This window comes from Drosophila santomea, chromosome 3R (assembly GCF_016746245.2).
Source record: "Drosophila santomea strain STO CAGO 1482 chromosome 3R, Prin_Dsan_1.1, whole genome shotgun sequence".
In the NCBI taxonomy this organism is placed as follows: Eukaryota; Metazoa; Arthropoda; class Insecta; order Diptera; family Drosophilidae; genus Drosophila; species Drosophila santomea.
In genome coordinates this window covers 5,619,480-5,640,830 of record NC_053019.2, presented here as the reverse complement: position 1 = coordinate 5,640,830, position 21,351 = coordinate 5,619,480, and the positions used below count along the sequence as shown (strand labels likewise).

General features: G+C 41.7%; 2 protein-coding genes across 3 annotated transcripts; one reads left to right on the top strand and one right to left on the bottom strand.

Annotated features, from left to right (window-relative positions):
• Nucleotides 1–222: 222 nt before the first annotated feature.
• Nucleotides 223–15,859, bottom strand: LOC120451570. Of its 2 annotated transcripts, XM_039635380.1 has the most exons (8): nt 15,723–15,858; nt 3,513–3,693; nt 3,363–3,450; nt 2,909–3,242; nt 2,630–2,841; nt 2,091–2,414; nt 679–759; nt 223–602 (listed from the first exon to the last, which is right to left on the bottom strand). In XM_039635380.1, exons 2-8 carry the CDS (start codon nt 3,669–3,671, stop codon nt 439–441), a joined length of 1,362 nt encoding a protein of 453 aa, XP_039491314.1. In that variant the 5' UTR covers nt 3,672–3,693; nt 15,723–15,858; the 3' UTR covers nt 223–438. The 2 variants fall into 2 exon arrangements, with proteins under 2 accessions (XP_039491314.1, XP_039491315.1); XM_039635381.1 differs by lacking the exon at nt 2,091–2,414 and having other exon boundaries at nt 15,723–15,859.
• LOC120451571 lies at nt 7,131–21,020 on the top strand. The gene is made up of 6 exons (XM_039635382.2): nt 7,131–7,268; nt 7,393–7,401; nt 17,488–17,747; nt 17,988–18,186; nt 18,251–18,357; nt 18,416–21,020. The coding sequence occupies exons 1-6, from the start codon at nt 7,259–7,261 to the stop codon at nt 18,545–18,547; spliced, it is 717 nt and encodes a 238-aa protein (XP_039491316.1). The 5' UTR covers nt 7,131–7,258; the 3' UTR covers nt 18,548–21,020.
• Nucleotides 21,021–21,351: the final 331 nt, after the last annotated feature.

The window sequence follows — 21,351 nt, the reverse complement described above, 5'->3', positions numbered from 1 at the left end:
CATCAATTGCACGGAAATTAGTTTCTAGAGGTGCAACTGGTTACTCAGTAGTTTACAATTATTGAGGAATTTGTGCAATGTATCTTCAATGATGTGTAAAGTAATACAGAAAATCAAAACAATTTGAAAAAATATACAAAGAACAGTCTCTTCTTCGCCCTTTGAAAGACAAAAAGGAATGCGAGCAATAGGTAACTTTAATTATGAATAAAAATCACCGAGTTTGGTTAGTTCAATACATTTTCTTTAATAATTTGGGCCAGCCCCACTGGCAAAGCCGACTAGAAGTTATTCATTATTTCATATGTGAGTTCCAGGACTAATCCGGGAATCCTAAGGGTGCAAATGGGGCTTTCGAAACACGAGGCTCGTGAAGCAGGCAAATTTGCAATGCATATGTGGACACATGTGGACCCCATTGACATCATCGTCCGTTTCCTAGGAGCAGGTGGAGATAATAGTAGAGATGCTCTCGCTGCAGCCGTGGTGGTGGAAACAGTCGTATTGGGATCCAATATTTCTTTGAGAGCAGCAGAGCTTCGAGGCCCGCTGGCACTTGCTGTTTTCCTGGTAGCCGATGTCCTGGGGAAACTGGAAGGCGTCTGCAAGGGAAGCGGGATTCGAATGGCGGTCTGTGAATGGCGTACGTGGTTGTGCGGTTTGCTCTGCCAGCCTTACCTTTCCTGGAGGACGGACGACGGCCTGGTACGGGTGGAGTAAACACGGGGGGTGAGAATCCGGCTAGGGGCACGAGTTCAGCTGCAATTAAGAGGCATCGGCATGTAAACCATGGGCTAAGGTGCAAGTTGGTGGGTGCTCGATGGTGTATGGTTATGATGGTGTATGATTTGTGTGCACTTTCGCCAATTGGGAGCCTCTGTTTGTGAGCTCCATTAATGAACAACCCTCTTGAGTTTGGGCTTTAATGAACAACTGCAGCTGGAGCATATACACCGCAATACATAATTAGTTGTTTTGTGAATTATTTAAGTTTTAATTTCATTAATCTAACATTTCAGGACATTTTGATTTATTTACAACTTGTAGAATAAAGTATTTTGTTTTTCTGCAAGTTAAAGTTAATGAAGCCCAAGGAACAACACAGTTTAGGAAACAAGTTACTAAGCAAGAAGTTAAGTTAAATTCGCTTAGTCCACATATCATTCGGTTCAGTATACGGCTACATGCATGTGCCAATTAAGGAGGAACAAGATACATAATTATATCCTTCAGTGTGTGGCCAAAACAATACAGCTGCAATTGGATTTGCAGGTGTAAATTGTGTTCTGCGGCACGTTATAGACGTTATAGACGGCCAATTAAAAGATATGGCATCAATGGCCAGTGGACTGCTGGCAGCTGGTTAATTGATATGGCTAAAGGGATTGTGTAATTGCAATTGAATTGGGAGCGGATTACATGTCTGGACACTCGATTGGCAACCAATTAAACAAACATATTCAAGTCGTAAGGGTAAATGGATAAATTGTAATTTGCTTTTTGGATGTAACGAAATGAACGTGAGAAGTGAGAGCACAACTGAAAAAATATATGTATATAGCAGTTGGAAACCAAACCCTCTGTTAGTTGTGTCCTTCACCCATTGGGTTATGGAAGCTTTAATTAGAAGAAGAAAAACATAAAAGGATGCTACAGTCGAGTATCCCGACTGTGAGATACCCGTTACCGTAACTACGCACCTCTAGAAATCTCCACATTACTCATAATGGTTAAAGGTAATTTGCAAGGTAGCAACATTTAAATTGGGCTTAGCACATTGACCTTTATACATATGAGTAACGAATATAATAAGCATAGATATTCAGCATTTGGGTGCTCTTCAAAATTAAATTTTTCAAGTTTAATTATTCATGACAGACTTTTAGTGATTCTGTTATGCATTAAGATTCGAGATATTGTTATGAAAACGGAAATGCATCTAAAATGCTAAGCCGAAAGTTGTATATTTACAAAAGCCATAACTTAATCTATGTTTAAAATAAATTAAGCTTGCGTTTGAGACAATTTGAGCAAGTCTGCGGATCAAGTCAGTGCTCATTGGTAGGCGTCCAGGACCTTGGCGAGCGCACCTTGCTTCACGCCTTCATCGGCACACGGATTGATGTCCCAGAAGGCTCCATGGCATCCGAACTCCTCGAAGCAGTTGTACCGCACCTTCTTGCTCTCGCCCGTGCAGCAGTTGACGATCGCCCACACACACTTGCTGACCTTGGGCTCACCTTCAGCCCCCACTGAGGGTGGGACCGGCCTTGAATTGGGCCGGAGGGTGGGAAGTCCCACAACGGGGGTCCGGGTGGGTGGAGGCCGGGGGAGGCCGTTCGCCGGTCGCCACGATGGGAACGATGGTACTTCTGGTGCCCCTTGTAATGATGGTGCCAATGGTGACGACGTCACTATTCAAAAAAGTTGGTAAGAGGTCAGGTCGATTGGAGAGATAAAGCGATAGTAAGAGACAGCTAAATGATTGATTGCGGTGGTTAGCAGGCGAAGCCCTATGTTAATCACGTTTCGAATGAGTCCGGTCATTTTGAGTACTTTGATATACGTGAGAGCCATGTCTTCAACTGATCCTTACTTAAAAGAACTAAAGGTGTATAACACAACTTACCGAAATCGCTATCGTTCACTTGAAATGGACTGGGAGTGGTGGTGGAAGAAACGTTGAAGACTGAGTTATCCGCATCCGCTGGATTCGAATTGTGAAATAAGTCTAGTCTAGAATTAACTGAGTCTGGTGTTGGGATATTCTGTTGGCCCTGATTCTTACGATTCGGAGGCCCCACAAGAAGGGGCTTCTTACCCTTCACTGAAACCCGAAAACTGAAATGGTTTTAGGGAATAGTCATGTAAGAGTTTAACCATGCCACAGCATCTGCATTCTTCTTACTGCGAATAGGTTAATGGCGGCGCCAATCTTACAATGCCGTAATGGTAATCGAGGACTTCCTCATAATTTCTAGGGACGTCTCGTCGCTGACGACTGTGGTACTTCTTGGGATACTTGGCCAGCCACTCTTCCTTGATGGGTTCCGCCAGTTGTGCAGCCTCGACTTTGCTGGGCGGGAGAGCCTTGAGGTCCTCCTCCAGGACGATCGGCTTGTCGGGCAGAATATCGAAAAGGATCTGGTCCTCCTTCCTTTCTGTCACTTGCTTCGCATGATGGTGACGCGTTCGCTTGTGCTTCTTGTGGTGACTAGGACTTGGATCGGGCTTTGTTGGATCTATACAAAAGATAATTTATATTAGACATACGAGTATACACACACTCGCAGCAGTGGCAGAGTTTTTAAATATGAAACAAGCAGATGGGTTTGCAATATAAGTTCCTCCACTCTTCTTACCATAATCCTCGCTGACGAAGTCCTCCTTATACATGATAACCGGATGATCCTCCTGTATCACACCGTTCACTATTTTGACCTTATGGATCTGCCAAGAGGGAGATTGTTAGGAACGCCGGATTGGATTTCACGCTCGACCCGAACACAAACCTCCACATTGTCGGCAGCGGGCGGAATGATGGCCAAGTCGCCCTCGTCCTCTGTCGAAGGACGACCGGTGGTTCGGGCCACCAGGCAGAGCAGCAGGACAAACAAGAGAGCCGGAAGTCTGCGGCTAGTCCTGCCACCGGACAGCGAAGTTCGATTCATCTCCTTCGGTTGGCTGGCGGGTCTGCAATTGGCAGCCAGCAAAGATTGTGCATTAGTTCAACTTTGTTTCTGCAGTTCAATCTCAATTTTGTACTTGGCCACTCCCCCACGCCACACCCCCCAAAAAAAACACAAAAACATTCCCCTGAAACTCAAAACTCAAACACACATCAGGCAGGACAACCGCCGTTGGTAAAGTTTTCAAGTTGTAAATTTTGTTGCGGTATCGTTTTGGCTTCTGGCTTCTGGCATCGGGATCAGGATCTGGTTTGGCTTGGTTTGCCCCGGCTTGGTTTTGGGGTTTGTTTTAAATTAGACATCAAGTTGAGTTCAATTTTTCTTGGCTTTTGCTCCGTTCTGCTCTGTGGCAAACTTTTGAATTACTTTCGTTGGCTTTCTGTTTTGCTGTTCTGTTTATCCCCCACTCGCCATCCCGATTCTATATTTTATTTCACTTTATTTTGTTTCTTTTTATATTTATTTTATTTTTTCTCGGGCACTTCGGAGCTGCCAGTCGTAACCCAATGAGGTCCTGTTCCCTGAGCGTTTTCAAGCGGAAAAACTTGTTCGACACACCGCACACAATGGCTAAGCACTCTAGCCTTTTAATATTCCAAAGCCCACTATTCCTGTGCTATTCCTGTTGCTCAAACTAACCGACTGCTTAATCGATACAAATTCTTTTCCACTACTTCCGATTGTGTTCTTACACTTTGAATGTTGGAATCTGACTGCAGCGAATGCTTAAATGTGCTTTTCTATAAGTGAAATAATACAGCACAGATGACGTTTTTATTATCGATGTCTCATTTCTCAGCTGCGATAAGTGAATGCCTTCAATTTGGCAAACAAGATATCACCGAGCTTCTACGTCATAACTAAAATGACATTCAGAATTCTTGAGAATTCTTATAAAAAATAACGTTATTTCACCATAATTTCCCTGACAGCTGTGCTATTTTCAGAGTGCAGTTTTCCAAAGGCATTTGAATCATTGGTACACATTGTTGTTGACTTATTAGTATTCTTGGGTTTTGAAACTTTCTTATCAAAGTAAACATTCTGTTGATTCCTATTTCCCTTTTGGTGGTTGGCTCGTCGGATCATTTTCTTTATTAAGAAGAACATTTGAAAGATTTCGCTAACAAGACAACCAATTAGAGAAGAAAAAGCATTGCCTTACCAGCTGGGGAGAAAACCTGAAACCGTGGGAATCCATCTAGTGGATATTGGAGGGAAACGAAGTGGCGTGGAAAGACGGATGATTTATAGACTATGCTGGATCATAAATCATCCGACCCCGCCATCAAACTCAACATTCCGCATGAAAATCCGATTTTTAAGTTGTTTATGTGTAATTGAAAAATGCCTTAGGTGCAAATTTAATTTGCACGTAATAATTACCAAAATGTTTGCATATTTTGCCCCAACAATTTTGCGGTGACTGCTAAACTCTAAATTGTTTTGAACCAGGGGCAGCTCCAGTGCGAATAAACCAAAATAAATATGGCAAAATGCATATCCCTCTTCCGGCAGCAGCTGTTGCCCATAAAAGTATGCTAACTGATTCGCCGATGCAACTCCACACAGATTTTGCATATCCCCAACTCAAACACTCACACACACAGGAAACTTTATCGAAATCCTGGGCAATGGGGTGCTGAGCCACACAAGTAACCCCGTTTATTGAAGCTGAAAATATTGGGTCAGGCAGGACACAACCGGCAAGAACATAAGAGCCTGTACAGCACTAAAACTCGATTCCCAAATTTGTGAATAGCCAACGGAAATTGTAAGTTTGTTGGGGAATAGCCACCCCCCATTGTTGCTACAACAACGGCAATTCGAGCGTGCCACAAGTGGCCGATGTATAAATGAGCATGGAAAACAAGCTGGCAAAAAGGAGAATCGAAAGTGGGGGGCGCTGCATCATCAATATGAATAAGCTGAAAAATAAAAGCAACAAGCTCACATGCTGCTTTCCACTTTTCTGTCCATAGAATTCCTTTTAAATATTCAATTTAAATATTATCACTGACAGTGGGAACGATACCAAAAAGTTCGCAGTTAATTGGTTTTCTGTAAAAAATTCTATATTCAGTTTGACCGCAATGACCGCAATTTTCGGATTATTTTCAGTTTTTTTTTTTACCTCTCAGTAATCTAATTTGCTGGGCTATATGTTGGCTACTTTTTAGCAGTCCTGCCTAATTGGATTAAGTTGATGGGATGAAAAGGGAAATAGCTAATCAAAATTTCGGTAAAGTAAAACCGCTGACAAGCCTGAAAAATAGCTCGACCATTATGAATGAAATGCCATATGAAATAGGACGCTTTTAATTAAGCCAAAACCCAACGGTGCATTATTCATAGCACGATTGCTGTCCACCGACAATTTCAATAATTATATGCAAAGTCCTTGCAGCTCTCACCTCAGCGCACAGTCTGTGGCACTGCAGCGAGCATCTGCGGCGCCTCACAAAGGCAAATTTAATTTGAAGAGCATGTGCCACAATAAAGTCCTTTCCCGAATCCTGCCACCTTCTTCCATATGCGGTCCCTTTTTCAGCAGGCCACACATAAAGCCGAACGCCGATTACCACTCATTAGAAAGTTATCGGCAACGGAGCAATGGGGCGAATGCAATTTAACCTACTGCCAGGATATGTTGGCTGGAGCCAGCTGAACCCGGACGAACTGTGACCTGGGCCGGAACTCGGACCCGCTGCCCCATTGTCGCGTCGGCCATTGTGGCCCCGAAAAGATGATGTGGGCAGCCAAGTGTGGCACACCTCCTGCTCCGGTCGCCAACAAACTGCCAACGAGGTCGATTACACTGGCCAACAGCAAGAACAAATTTAAGGCAAGCCTCGAAAATATTTTAATGCTTTCAATCTAATCGATTACCTCAATATTCAAAATACTCGTATGTTCAATTACTAAGTAAACAGAAAATAAATGAAAACAATTTCCAGAAAATCTCTATCACCGTCAACTCTTAGTAAAACCTAATGGTTTTTTATTGGTTTTTTATTACTTTGCAGCCCATTTAAATGCGATTTCAAAAATCTAAAGTGCACAACGAAAATATATATTCATAGATGCAAACATGCTTGTTTCCCGAATACCTCAAAACATCTTTTTATTATGCCTTAAACACAAAAATAAATTTTTATGGACTCGTAAAAGTAATTTAATGATAACCAATCTCTATGAAAAAATCAATTTGCTTGGACAGGGAAAGGCCCAAAGTTTTCGTGCCCAGTGTCGTCGAAGCAACATGTTTCGTGGCCTCCTCCTTTGGATAGTTTGTTTTCCTGGCCAGTAACTGCATAGCGGGCAAAGCCATAAAGTGGCGCGGAGAATCAGATTTCGTTAGTTTGTTATTTATTCGAATAAAAAAATAGATAAAGATAGGGTATACTTGAGCGGTGGGGCTGCGCAAACATACGTAAATGTTCGATCGGAGCCAGGGCTGCTAATTGATATGGAAATTTGGTTGCTGGCCCCGGGCGAGCAAGCACAAACTCATCAAAGTCGGAAAACTCATTGCAGATGCGATTAAAGGCAAACACGGTGGGGAAAACATGCAGCGAGGTAAGAAGATGCTTCAATCGAGGCCATATTGAATCGACTGTTGGCTCTGACCTATAAAATACGCAATAAACTGCTTGGTCTTTTTTCTTGGTACGCTCATCATGACGCCGATGCTGATGATCAGCAAAAAATTGTGAGTAAATCCCCCTCTCCAAATATGATTATTAAGTTTTTTAATACTTTTTGTGCGTACCGAGTGTTTGCGGTTCGCCCTAATGGTATTTTCTTCGGAAGAATTCGCTCATAAATTATTTATGCCAGAGCAACACGTGGCGATGGCGTTAGATGTGGTAAGATGTGGTTGCCTTTGTTCCTCCTAATTGGCTTAGAGCATGACATCGCCACAGAGGCGAAGACAGAGTTATCCTGGCCATTTCCCCAGCTCCATTCAAGTGTCAAAGTGTCACACATCACGGCGAGTCACGTAGATGCAACGGCAACAGAATGCAAATGCCGTCAGGTGGTGGCATCCACATGAAACCAATCCAATTCGGAGCATACTGCATAATCGTGATGTTCCGGTCGATGTGCGATCAATGTGGGTCACTCCTGCTGTGCGAATGCAAGGGTGATTGTAATTAAGGTTGCACCGACCACATGGCGAATGCGTAATGCGATTTGGCTGCTCAATGGTGCGTATACGTAACATGGCCCTGGCCTGCTGTCGCCTGGCTGTTTCGTCCTCTGTTTTTGGTCTTCCCCACCAAACTTTTGTTTCGGTGTTTTTGTTATTAAATGCACACAAAAAACACCACCATTGTTGCCGTTCGTGATTGTGATCCGACTGGAAGCCCTGCAGGCCAACGACATCCAACTTTTCTTATTATTGTTTAAAATGAAATTTATGCAGCACGCACACTCGCAAACACACAGAGCAAAGTGGGGCATCATCAACCAGTGGAAAACAATGCAAGTGGAAAATGTTTTTCCACATTGCTGTCATGTTTTTGTTGCTCATTCCGGGTCGAAATGTAGGCAGTACATTGCATTGCAATGAGTTTCCATAACACATCTGGCCGAGATGAAGGAAAATAGGCACTATTTGCCCAATAAGGCACATTTCAGTGATCAGTTGCACAGAGAAATGTGTTTTGGCTCCACCTTTGGCCCGAGTCAAGTGACTTGAGTGGGCTGACCGATGTCGGTGGACATCGAAACTTGCTTATCAAGGTAGCTGGCTCTTTCAACATTCAAAGGATGGCCAGTGCAGCATGTAACCCAGCTGTCATAGGGCTTTGTCCTGTATGTTCTGGTTGGTCCTAGCTGATGGCAACAAACGGGCACAATAACGAGGGAAACAAAAACAGACTGGCTGACACATGCATGGGAACTTAACTTCATTCCAGATGCCCGACATTCGAGATTTGCCATGTGACAGCGGCACGAGCCGCAAACGAAAATAGCGAAAATTACGGGCAAAAGGATGGTAGGAGGTAGGATGAAGAGGGGTGGGTGGAGTTTGGGTGGCCAGGAAAACAATATCAACATGTTAAAAGCACAACAAGTGCCAGTCTGCCAAGCACTAGGTAGTTGTGGTCTGGAAGAGCTGGTGCTCCACAACCACTTGGAGTGCCGCCAAAGTTGATGGCACTTTGTGAGCAACCACTTGCCTACTTGGCTACTTGGCTGCTTGGCTGCTTGGCTACTCAGCTACTTGGGTGCAGTTCTAATTGCAAAAGTTGGGCAAAGCCGAAGCCCAAGCCAGCGAAATTATATGCACTCAGCCAGTGGGAACCGAATGTCTTGGCCAAGGGGAAGTGGCAAGAACATAAATATCCTTGCCGCGGCAAAGTGTGGGGAAGGAATGGTAAATGTCAGTGGCAGGCTGTAGTTATGAAGTATAACTGAAGACGGCGATTATCAGCCCAGGTATTTCCCTTGCCACCCCATCCTCTGCTAAGCAAGGCCAATTCGCTTAATTGTTATGTCAACGCCTGGCCCACGCGGAGTATGATAAATGCCCCTCAGTAAGCACCTGTGCTCACAGCTACTTACTAGGGAGTATTCATTGTCCCGGCTACATCGCCCTCAGCACTCTGAGGGTCCTGCAGCCGGATCGGCTCAACTGTCATCCGGCAAATCGCCGTTTTTATTCTGCGTGCTTTGCATTTGTTGCTCGGATTAAAGACAACAAGCAGATACGCGAATGCTGTGTGCTCTTACTGAGTTTATTGTTATACTTTTTGTGAGCGAACACTTAGCAGAATTTACTTTTATAGCTACCAGTAGATTGTTTAACTCACATACTATGATACACCTTTGCAGTGAAATATTTCTCTCCTTTTAATTATAGATTTCGAGTTGATTTCTTATTATATTAAGTAGAGAGAATGAAAACGTTTGTTTAAATTGCCTGTGCATATGCCAAATCATGCATATACAAAAATCATTTTGATATTGATATAAGACTTCCATGCAAATCAAAATGAGTTTTTTTAAATTTATACCTTTCAAGCCAATGAATACATATGAGCATAGCTCATTGATAAATTTCAAGCTGGAGTTATGTGTTTTGGATGGGCCTGACCTCTCTCTAGCAGTGGGGCAAACCTAATAATGTCCTTTGCTGAACGCTGAATGGCAGGATGTTGGTCTAGCTGTCGACCGAGCGGGCAACGCACAATTGACAGCTAAATTGTCTGTCACTTTGTCTCGCTGGCTGGATGCGTTATCCTGTCTATTCCGCGTGAGTGTGAGTGCGTGTGTGTGTGTTGCGGCCATTGTTTAGTTTGGCCAAGGCTGACAGATTGCCATTATGGTGGCCGCTGTTGCTGTTACTCACTGTTGGTTATGGTAACTACTTATTGCTGATGCTGCACGCTTCCGCATTTGTGCGGCTGCTAAACTGCGGCTTCAATTGGACTCCCTGGCAGTCTGTCCTTTGTCACTCCTCGTATGGATATGACCCTCAATATATTTGTTTAGCCCGCTCCTCGTTATCCGAGCACATTTTTCGTCGCTGCTCCGAATGCCAAAGTTCAAACGGTGGCTCAACGGCCCACGAAAATGGGATCCTATCCCGTCCCATCCTGATTTCATCTTCCTGTCTCCGATTTTGAGGTCCCATGTGTGCCTTGCGAGAACTTCGCTTCGTTTGCTCCGCATTTGTTTGTGTATTTGGGCACACGTCTATTTGTGTTGGCTGTCGGGCCTACTATACATACTGCCAAGGACAAGGACGAATCCGAAGGATTTGCAGCCTCCTCACATGTGAGTTGTGTGTGTGTGTGTGTGTGTGTGGGGCTCTTTGAGAAGCTTGTGTTTGCCCAACTGCGGCGAGGGAGGCAGTTTCTTGAATAATGCAAAATAGTAGCATCAAATAACGGCACCAAAAGTGACTTAAAGTTTTAATGAAAATGCCAGGCTCAGGCAAACATCCCTTTCTCCTCTTTCCTGCCATTGCGGCCCATAACTCTTCTGCATTAAATTTTAAGTGGCTTTATAGCAATGCGCCGTAGTGCAAATTTAATATTTCCATAATATAGCCGGCTCGGATTTCTCCACCGTTAAACCTGGAAATTTTCAAATAATAATTGAATTCGACGCTTCAATTCAATTTAACAGCAAGCAAATTGGCAATTTGAGCAGAAACTTTAGCTGTCATTTGGGCCCCTAAATTTATGGCCAAATCTAAGTCCCCAACTCGACCGGAAATATCCTGGAGTTGTGGCTGCTCATTGATTGAGCTATTTAGGTGGCCCGCAAAACTCAGTTAGTATCTGTTCAATGACCACAAACTTTTACCAAGATGTGGTCCAACCTGGTCACTTGGCCGAAACGAAAATGGTGGCTTAAGATCAACTTAACTTGAGGTTTCCATGGTTATTATTCACAGGTGGAACCAACCTATTTACCATTCGAGCAAGAGCATTGCTCATCTCGTATTGCCTCATGCGGTTTACTTTGTTGGAAAATATTTGCACAGCTTTAGCATTTCTAATTTCCCATTCATCAGTTCATCAGATCTCTGCCGACCAAAAACAATGATATACTGTGCTCCATTTGAGGTGGCATTTGTCAACCACGATAATGGTGACTAATCCCAGGGATTAGCCATTCATATGACTCCTCCATGAAAATGCAGTTTGCAGCTTACAGTTTGCCTATACCCAAAACTCAGGGGCATGCTGCACGATTTCAATAAATCAGGGGCGTGTCGAAATGTTCAAAATGTTCGACTTTTCGATGATTGATGGGGGTGTTGGCAGTGGTGTGCCCCCGACAACCGCCCCCAAGTTCGGTCAATTAGTCAAACCCGAAGCGTTTGCGATGCGAAGCTAGTCCTTGCCATCCCGAACTAATTAAAACACGCTGAGCAAACTCGATGGTTTCTGGGATGAGGTGTGCGTTTCGTACATTGGGTTACGGGTTTTGGGGAGTGCTGGTAATCAGCACGTGCCACCGGGATTAGCGAGTTCGAGACGTTTAGTTTGTGTTATTGATGGTTGGGGTCGAGCCACGCCCTTTGCATACGAATTCACGTCCGCCGTCGGAAGGTCAGCGGTAATCGAGTGTGACAAACAATTCGAATATTTGCAGGTAAATACATACATACATATAAAGCGTGGCCAAAAATCGGCAAATACCTGCAAGCTCACAAATGATTCATTCACATTTCAACTTAATTTAGTGTGATTAGCCATCAGGATTCCCAGTGCAGACAATGGCTATGGTAATTGCGATGAGCTCGGGTGGCAAGCATGATTGGGAGAGAGTCAGCCAGAGCCATTGTTCGTGGGCCTTATATACGAACTAATGATCTCATCCCCGTGACATATAACCATCTAAGCCACTGATCTAAATGGCACACGCTTCGTGCAATTATGCCGGTTTTTATTAAACCATCAGTGGTTCTACGCCTTCAAAATGACTTAATAATTATACAATTAAAAGCCAGCTTCTTGAAAAGATAAAGCTTAATTAAACAACCAGTGACAAATGTTTATGAGGTTTGATAAAATAAAACTAGTTCACCACATTATATAACATTGTAATTTGTTAGCGTATTTGGACTTCGGAGTGGCTTAGCTCAACCACTCATTTTGTCGGTAGAGCTTTAACTCAACACCTATTCAACATAAAACCATTAATTTGTCGTTTTAATTATAGGAATTTGCTGAAATGCTTCGATCAAATTGCACTTAGACACGATGGAAGCTAGAATTTTAATTGAAGACTTTCTTAGGTGCTCGAAATTTCCTGGTACTTGAATCAAAACTAAAGGCCGTTGACAGGTAGTGTGATGATTTGCGTAAAAAAATGAGAAGAACACATATGGGCGAATAAATGGGCAATGCTAATAATAGGACTGGTTTTCAATTCGATTACGTAATAGTTTCTATATACGCTGCATGGCATAAACCGTAGTTTATTACTACGTACTGTATGCAAATATAACTTCTAACGAGTCGCAGTGCATAAAACGAGACATTTCCAGGCTCCCTTATCTCTGAAAAACGTGATTTCACTTACTTACAGCTGCGTAAGTGAGTAAGAGGAGTGACAAAACACAAGGGTCGTGGGAAATATAGTATGTGATCACCCAAACCCAACCTCAATTTTCGACGCGTGCCTGTGGCTTTGGGCTTATAGAAATTTAATATAAGACAAGTCACACTGGCCGGCAATTTGTTGGCTCGTGCAACATGCAATTAAACGGTGGCCGGCGCCTTAACATTTATCATAGGATGCCTTAATGTGAAATTATTCTTATATTTCTTTATAAATAGCACTTGCGTTCTGGAAAAAGGCCACGATGAGCCATAGGCAAGTTATAAAGACTCAAGATTCATGACCCGTGTTTGAGCAATGAGTAATATCAGTGGAAGCCCAGGTATCTTGGAAATCCCAAAGTCTTCGAGTGATAAGAGTAAGACGACGTCAGCAAGTCGCTAAGAGAGAACATTTAAACAAAAAATGAATAAAGCGAAGTGGATGAAATAAAAATGTAGCGCAAACCAAAGCCGGGGATCCCCTATGAAAAACTGTTGAACTTGGGGCACATACACAAGTGCAGCCACCCACACAAATGTAGACACGTGAAGGGGTTTAATTATGTGCGAACCGAAATGTATCTTACAGATACTTTTAGCTCCAATGAAGACAATGAGCGGGACGACGACACGTTTCGTTTACTGTTGGTGAAATTATGTGCTCTTAGTCTCAGTCTCGTTCTCAAAAAAGCAGCAAAAGCCCAAAGACAAACAGCATATTTGTGCCCAGACCTCCGCACCAAAAAGCTTACATATGTTGTCGTTTTTTATATTTCATTTTGTTTGCTTTGTGTTTTGTCAAATTAGCAAAAACTGGTTTACGCAGGTACTCTGTTTAGCTGGAAGCCCGAGGAAGAGCAACGTTGGGGAACTTTGGGGCCGAGAAGACAAACAAAAGCCGTTTTGCTCATTAGCCGTCTCTCCTCCGCCCGGCAGTCAAACAAACTGTGGGTTGTCGTTTTCACTGATATTAGTGGGTTGGGTGGGAAGGTCGAATGAGTTTCTAGCCCAACTACCCTACCACCAACCCACCGCCCCACTTTATCTACCGAATAAGTAAAACTGGTGTAGTACATCACCAGGTATGAACTGTCGTCAGTTCACTCGACCAGCCAGTCAAACAGAGCAAGCGGCTTACTTATGAAGGGTCCTCAGCCTCGAGATATTGGAAGATCTGGGACAGATCCAGTTTGCATCCGCACAGTCTGAGAAACGAGTTAAACTGGATAAAAGATGGGGTTTTCCCACCTAAACGGCTGTTCTGATCAATGGCAATAGCCAGAGATACAATCGTGATCGAATCGAATACAAACGTTTCACTATAATTGTTGAAGGCTTTCCATATTACCATGCCAGCTCGGAACTTCGTACTTCAGTAATTTGTTAATTGATTGATTATTAAAAACGATCATGAGCTATTTGCCAATTTCATTAAAATATAGATACATATATAAATAAATGAAAACCTCAATGAAATTTATAGAAAACAAGAGAGAATGCCATAGTCGAGTTCCCCGACTATCTGATACCCGTTACTCAGCTAGTGGAAGTGCGAAGGAGAAATTTCAACACTTACAGGTTTTGGCGGTTTGTGGGCGTGGCAAAACAATGTTTGTGCAAATCGAGAAAAATTTACAAAACTAATAAAAAATTTAAAAATACCAAAAACATTTTTAAAAGTCTGGGCGTGGCAGTTTTGGATGGTTGGTGGGCGTTAGAGTGGGCGCGGCAAAAAGTTTATTGCAAATCGATAGAAATTTACAAGACTAATACAATAATACACAAATATCAAAACATTTTGCTAAAGTGTGGGCGTGGCAGTTTTTGGACTTAGAGTGGACGTGGCATCATTTGGAAACAAACTATCTCTGTGTCTATCTCTCTGGCATCTGCATGATTAATCTTAACTTTCAAGCCTTTATATTATAGTTCCTGAGATCGAGGAGTTCATACGGACGGACATAGAGACGAACTGACATGGCCAGATCGACTCGGCTTTTGATCCTGATCAAGAACATATGTACTTTATATGGTCGGAAACGCTTGCTTCTGACTGTTACTTACTTTTCAATTACATACATACATAAAAATTAAAAAATTTTATCCATTTTGAATTTAATATAACAAAACTACCAAGTATTTCATATGACTTTCGTCAAGGAAATGTATAACATTCCTTCACAAATGTCAGCAACGAATATACAAATTTTATTATGAAATTGCCACACACAAAACAACACAAGTTTTTTTTTAAATAATCTCTGTTTCCACTTATGGGTGGTGTTATCAAGAAAGAAACATTTATATTCATACTTCATTAAGCAAGTATGCATCAGAAGTGACGGGCAATAAGAAACACCATAAATGTTATCTTTGAAAATTTTTTTTTAATTAGATATTTTGCAAGCCGGCAAAAACAGAAGGTGAAGAGACAGTTAGCAAAGTACTGAAAAAAATCGGTCCAAAGACGAGCGGAGAAGAGGGATAAATAACACAAGCACGAATTATTTGCGATTTTTCAGAAATTGCTGCACTGGCAAAAATCACAAGCCGAGCAAAAGGCCAACTGGTCGGTCGAGAGCGAATCGATAAACATTGGCTCTGTATGGCATACTGATAAACCAATCATGGGGCAAACACTCAATAAGCTCATGCCCCGTCGATAGTTTCGATCGAGCAAATAGACAAACACATATGCTGCGATCTCGAGATTCAGCTGAATAGCTTCCAAATATTTTCAAATTTTCCACTGGGCTGCACAGTTCTAGAGAGTTTTTCTCTATTTCTCTTAGTTTCAGCATTTAGCACATGTATTTTCAGTTCAATTTGCATTCTGTTTATTCTTAAGTTATTTCGGCGCGATGTGTGTACTTGTATGTCTACATATGTATACCAATGTATGCGTTATATATATTTCGTTTGTTATTTTTCTTTCTTTGATGTTATAGTATCTTTTGCTCACTTTTATTTGTTTTTTCTTTTGGAATTTTTGGTTTTGCTTTTGTTTTTGATGTATTTTTTCGCGGATCGCGACACAGCAGTGTTTACCGCCAGATTTTTGACTTTGCACTGATGATATTCCGCTTGGTATACGACTATATGTATAAACCTCGAGCCGAGCAGAAATTTAATAAGCAAATAAGAGCGAACAAGCTGTGCTCTTTGCCACTCTCTTAAGTCAACAATACATCCAGTGTAATACCAGACCCAGACCAGTTATTAATATAACTATGGGATTGCTCACAGTCTCTGCAAGTGGATACGTCACGATCTACGTTAGCGGCCAAAGTCCTTGACCGCAGTAATTCCAGCTGCAATTAGAGTTTTCCAGACACCCACAATGCGGTCTCTTTATGCCGGAATTATGATTCACGGCGGAACAGTACAAACTGACAGCGCACTTTCCGCATAAGGGAACGCCTCTGTATAAGTCCACAGATGGCCGGGTTTTCAATTAGAATGTGCATCCAAATAGATAGATGCATCGCCGACTAATTCGCCGGGTTTCAAGTCACCGCCAGAATCTGCCATCAACGAGCCCCTTCTAAAGGCACGAACCAAACACAAATATGAATTGGGGGACTGGGATATGTCACGTTTTGCATGACTTTACAGACTCAGAAACGGACTGACAATGACGAATGCTAATTGCCATTTTCGCCATCTCAACGAAATGCCCATTAAACGGCTCTCAATTGAGGCTGGAGTTTTGCCATTTGTTGCATAATGGGCGTCGTGAAAATGTAGACCCATCGACCAATAAAAACCGAAATGCAAATGAATACTTTAATGTTTTGTTCAAATGAAAATTCTGAAAGAGTTTTTATGAAGCCATTGGAAGTAAATTTTGGAATTTTGTCGTCACCAAAAATTGTTCATTAAAAGGCAGGGATTCTTTCTTTTTGATGGTAATTTGTACCACAATTTTTATACACAAACTATGAATTTATCCTTTTCAATAAAATACTATTTACAAGACCTATACTAGACCTTATATTTTATTTAAAAGGTAAAAAAAAAATAATACGCATATTAAATATTAATGAATTTTATGGATCAAATTATATTTCATTAAATACCAAGATTACATTTTTTATAATCTACATTGTAGAAAGAAAATAAAATTGTACAGCCCTATAAAGTGGTTTCTTTTAAAATTAAGGAGATAACCAAACTTTTAAATAATAACAAAAATAATAAAAAGAAATGAAATTAAAACATTTCTAAAATACTCCTCCTTGCCTTTAACTAAGTTAACAACACATTTTCATTTTATTGGGTGAAACTATACACATACTGTAGATGTAGATATTACTTCAGTATAAGAGCTCTAAAAAGCGACGCAAACAAATCGAACATGAGACAGTTGAATTGTGATAGTGGCCGTGGTGCTCCGGTTAGCGCGATTCGCTTGCGGCACCACAATGTTTTTTCGCCGTGGGTTCGATTCCCGCCGAAGTGTAGAAGGGAGGAAAAAGAAAAGTAGGATAAATCTATTTTTAATAAAAATAAATAGTCTGGTTCGATGCGATTTCATCATGGCATAATAGTTAGACTTTCCCATAGTCGAACAATTTCCGCATGAATCGCAGATTAATTAAGGGTTAATGCGCGTGTATACTGAAATTCGATTAATGAATGACAGTGTTTCGCGCAATTTCCGTACAATTAAACTATTTTACTACGTATTTTGTTTTATCGTTTAATTTATATTTTTTGCCATCTAGCAACCACAAACTTCGTGGGCAAGTTCACGCAGAGTGTGCGCCGAATCGTGCAGGATGTGAAGGACGAGGGGGCGCCCAGTGGAATGACGCGGGACGAGGTGATCGAGACAAACGAGCGCCTGCGATCCTTGCGCCTTCGCCTGGAGGAGTCCTACGAGACCGCCAAGAAAGCCCTGATCAACCTCATGAACAAGTACGGCGACTCGAAGAGCCAACGCAACATATTCCAACGCTATCCCATGCTCAAGCTGATGATTAAGGTCAGTAAAATGTGTGTCTTTAAATCATGTTGACTACCCTTTACTGCAAGATGCAAGTATAATCTTAAGTAGCCTAATCACCGAATACTGAGTATAGAAGAGCTTCGAATATACAAATTCAACGTCTGTGGAAATTCCGCATGTTGGGTTGGGCATCATCAGATTGAAAAGCATTTATTTAAGACATAACTACCTCGGTTCAAGCAGCTACAGATATAGATTAAATCATTCCTCCCACAGGAAGTTATCCGCCTGGAGACCCAGTACTGGACTCTGGTGGACATCCCGCGGCAGGAGAAGCAGGAGACGGTCCCCTCCTACGTGATGCGGGCCTGCTCGATCATGGAGAAGACCCAGAAGTCCGGCGAGGGAGTGAAGACCTCTGCCCGCCTGGCAGAGGAGGCGGCTGAGCGGCGGGAGCGGATGGAGCGATTGGAACGTAAGTGAAGTCAGACCCCTGTCCAATGATTAAAGTAAAATGTTGAAGACACATGCACTCGCAGATATGACAACGGCCCAAATCGAACATGAGAATACGCAGCTAATAAACGACTTGTACCGCTTGCTGAAAAAGTACTTGGGACTGCGACACCTCATACGTGTGTTGAAGGTGAGTGGCATCCGGTGCAAAGTTCACGTTGTATTTTAATACGTATCTGAACCCGCAGGAAGAGTACGGCAGCTCAAAGATGTATCCGATATTTCCACGCTACACAATGCTGAAGGACATGATAAAGGGCATCATGCACGATCCGGACTACATGGAGGTGTGCCACGAGACACTGGCCAACGCCAACTGAGCCGAGGGCACCGGAAATGGCAGGCGTCGCATGAGTGTCATTTGAGAGGGCCCAAAAACTAATAGCAATACCAATACAAGCAGCAGCATACACGGACGCAGGACCCAGGATTAGAGTCCTGCGAAATGTGTATGCATATGTGCTGAATTCGCATGCGAATTTTCAAGTGATTTAGAGTTTTCCGAACAGCTTCTTCGAAACTCCTCCGCCAGTGGAGCGGGTTCCTAAAACCTCTTTCGGCCCTTCTTTTAGCCAACACTCAAAGGCAAGCCAAGACAAACTAATCAACTAACTAACCAACTACTTACTAAACCCAGACCCCACCACCCACCACCAATTAAACAAGGAACTATTTACACGACATTATCAGATACAAACACTTCGGCACTGAAGTGCCAGCAAACAAACTAAAAGGCATTTATTTTAATGAACTTTTGAGATGAATACAGTGTTATACCTACAAAAATACAATATAGATACACAAGATATTTACTGATAAAATAGTAAACAAAGCGCTCAAAGACGATGAACAAAAATCAAATCGAGAATCAAACCAAACTTTGTGTAATTTGTATGTACCACTTACAACAAACTGAGTCTAGTATTATACACATAAATATAGAGCAAGGAATATGGAATATATACATACATACATATGTGAACTAACCAAAGATACTCCAAAACAGATGACTAATGACAAATTGATAACCGTTTGATTTGGCATGACTTTGCCACCTTTTTGAGTTTGTTTTAGGTAAAGTACTGGTCGATAGCCGTTAGCTGAATATATTATACTTATTACCAAAGTATATCAAATTGTATTGAGTAAACACCACGCCTAGATGTTAGTTAGACAATATTAGGGAAATATTCCCAATCGGTGTGAGCAACTACTCTTAACACCTTTTAAGAAACACAAAGCCCCATCCTAGAACCTATCTGATTGTTGACTTCCTTTTTGCCTGTAACTATTAGTAACTAACAAATGCTTTATGTGTGTATCGAAACGTTCAGCTTTAAGTTCCCTGCAACGCGCAGACAAACCCAAATGCAAATGTGCATTCATGGATTCGTTGTTGTACAATGGACATACATACCTTGTAGCTTTGTAATCCCTCAACCCAAACACACATTGCAAACACTCAAACACAAGAGACCAAAGGAAAACCTAGACGAGCTTACAACTTTTTACGAGAGCTAGACTCCCGCAAACTCCCTTTCCCCTTCTTCTTTTTATGCTATTTTTGAATAGAAATCCTACTCGATTTACTGCTTTAAATTTGCGCCACTAATAGCCGGCAAATGAAACTGGCAGAAATGAGAACCCCTCTTTACCACGGAAACTCCACTGACACACCCACCGATACACAGTGCATACATATCTGACATATCTGAGTATAAGCAAATCAGGAACAGATTCGAAAAGCCGCAGCTATCATGAAAGTGCAATTGAGTGCATAAATTACTCGAACAATTGTTTGCTGCCCATTATATGCTTCACAGCATCTGATTGCTGGTTAATTTACCACCACCCTTACTATTGGATCCCCTAATGCAGCCTGTCGCTTTAAAATATACATATAATTTAACTGCCTGCCTCTCCAAGCGTTTAGTGTGAAAAAACATTTGACGCTAGCCTTTCAATAACCACAAAAAAAGACAGCTGCATCAGCGGCAAAACATTTATAGTAAATAAATAAAATAGATAATTGAATGTTGAACAAATAGCAAATCAACTATGCAAATCCATACTATTTAGTAAACTAACAAATTTCCTTTAGACGGTTAAGCCTAAGCGATGAGTTGTGTTGTTTACGTAGTTAATTGTTGAGCATTAAATTTGAATTTGAAAAATATTTTCCGCCATTTGCATAAAATGGGGGCTGAAATGAAATTTAAACACGCGATTTACACATAATATGAGAACAAATAATATACAAATATATAACTATGCAATTATAGCTAAACTAATTAAAACTAAACTGTAATGATCAGGTATTAAAGTTATAAAGTTTAATCAAAATATATTAACAAATGTGTGCTTGCGAGTGTGTGCGTGAATGTGGCCAATACAAACTTATTGCAATATAGAATACGGATTCAAACAGTTGGGCAAATATTGCGGCGGCATACCTTAAGATGCAAACTTAAATACTATAGTTATATACGACAATGGTACTCGTGTTATTATACAACTTACACACGATAAACAACATATACCCGTGTACCCACTTATACATACAGACCCTCATGAGGAACATGGCCGGTCGGTACTCCTACAAACACAAAACTTCGTACAATTTTACCTTTTCAACATCTCAGTGTCTAACAAAAAGCATTAAATGTATTTCCGCAAGGGAGTTTCCAATATATTGCATGTATCAGTAAAAATATGTGTCAAGACACTCGATAATATGAGAAAATCGATAAATATATTGATATGCAAAAGGAAACAAATGATTGTTTCATTTCTGGAATAAATACTAGTCGAGTTACCCGACTATCTGTGATATTTCATCACTGACAGCTTTTGGCGGTTGGTGGGCGTTAGAGCTTTTTTAGTTCCGGAGATCTCGCCGTTCATACAGACGGACAGACCAACGGACAAAAGAACGGACAGACGGAAGAAGAGGGCCAGATTGACTATTGATCCTGATCATGATCATGATCATGATCCTTCTGCCTGTTACATACTTTTCAACGAATTTAGTATACCCTATTACTCTAGGGGAACGGGTATAATAAACCGTGTAATAGTTACAGTTGTTACAAAATACGGTGATCTACATAAGTTCAATAGTTTT

What these genes read in the sequence shown, in the direction of transcription:
- LOC120451570 (XM_039635380.1), bottom strand. Translation starts at nt 3,671, where the DNA reads ATGAATCGAACTTCGCTGTCCGGTGGCAGGACTAGCCGCAGACTTCCG. An exon ending in CCGCTGCCGACAATGTGGAG is followed by an intron (nt 3,451 to 3,512) that starts GTTTGTGTTCGG and finishes CCCTCTTGGCAG; the next exon opens with ATCCATAAGGTCAAAATAGT. An exon ending in CCGCCATTAACCTATTCGCA is followed by an intron (nt 2,842 to 2,908) that starts GTAAGAAGAATG and finishes AAACCATTTCAG; the next exon opens with TTTTCGGGTTTCAGTGAAGG.
- LOC120451571 (XM_039635382.2), top strand. An exon ending in TGCTCAAGCTGATGATTAAG is followed by an intron (nt 17,748 to 17,987) that starts GTCAGTAAAATG and finishes TTCCTCCCACAG; the next exon opens with GAAGTTATCCGCCTGGAGAC. An exon ending in ACCTCATACGTGTGTTGAAG is followed by an intron (nt 18,358 to 18,415) that starts GTGAGTGGCATC and finishes CTGAACCCGCAG; the next exon opens with GAAGAGTACGGCAGCTCAAA.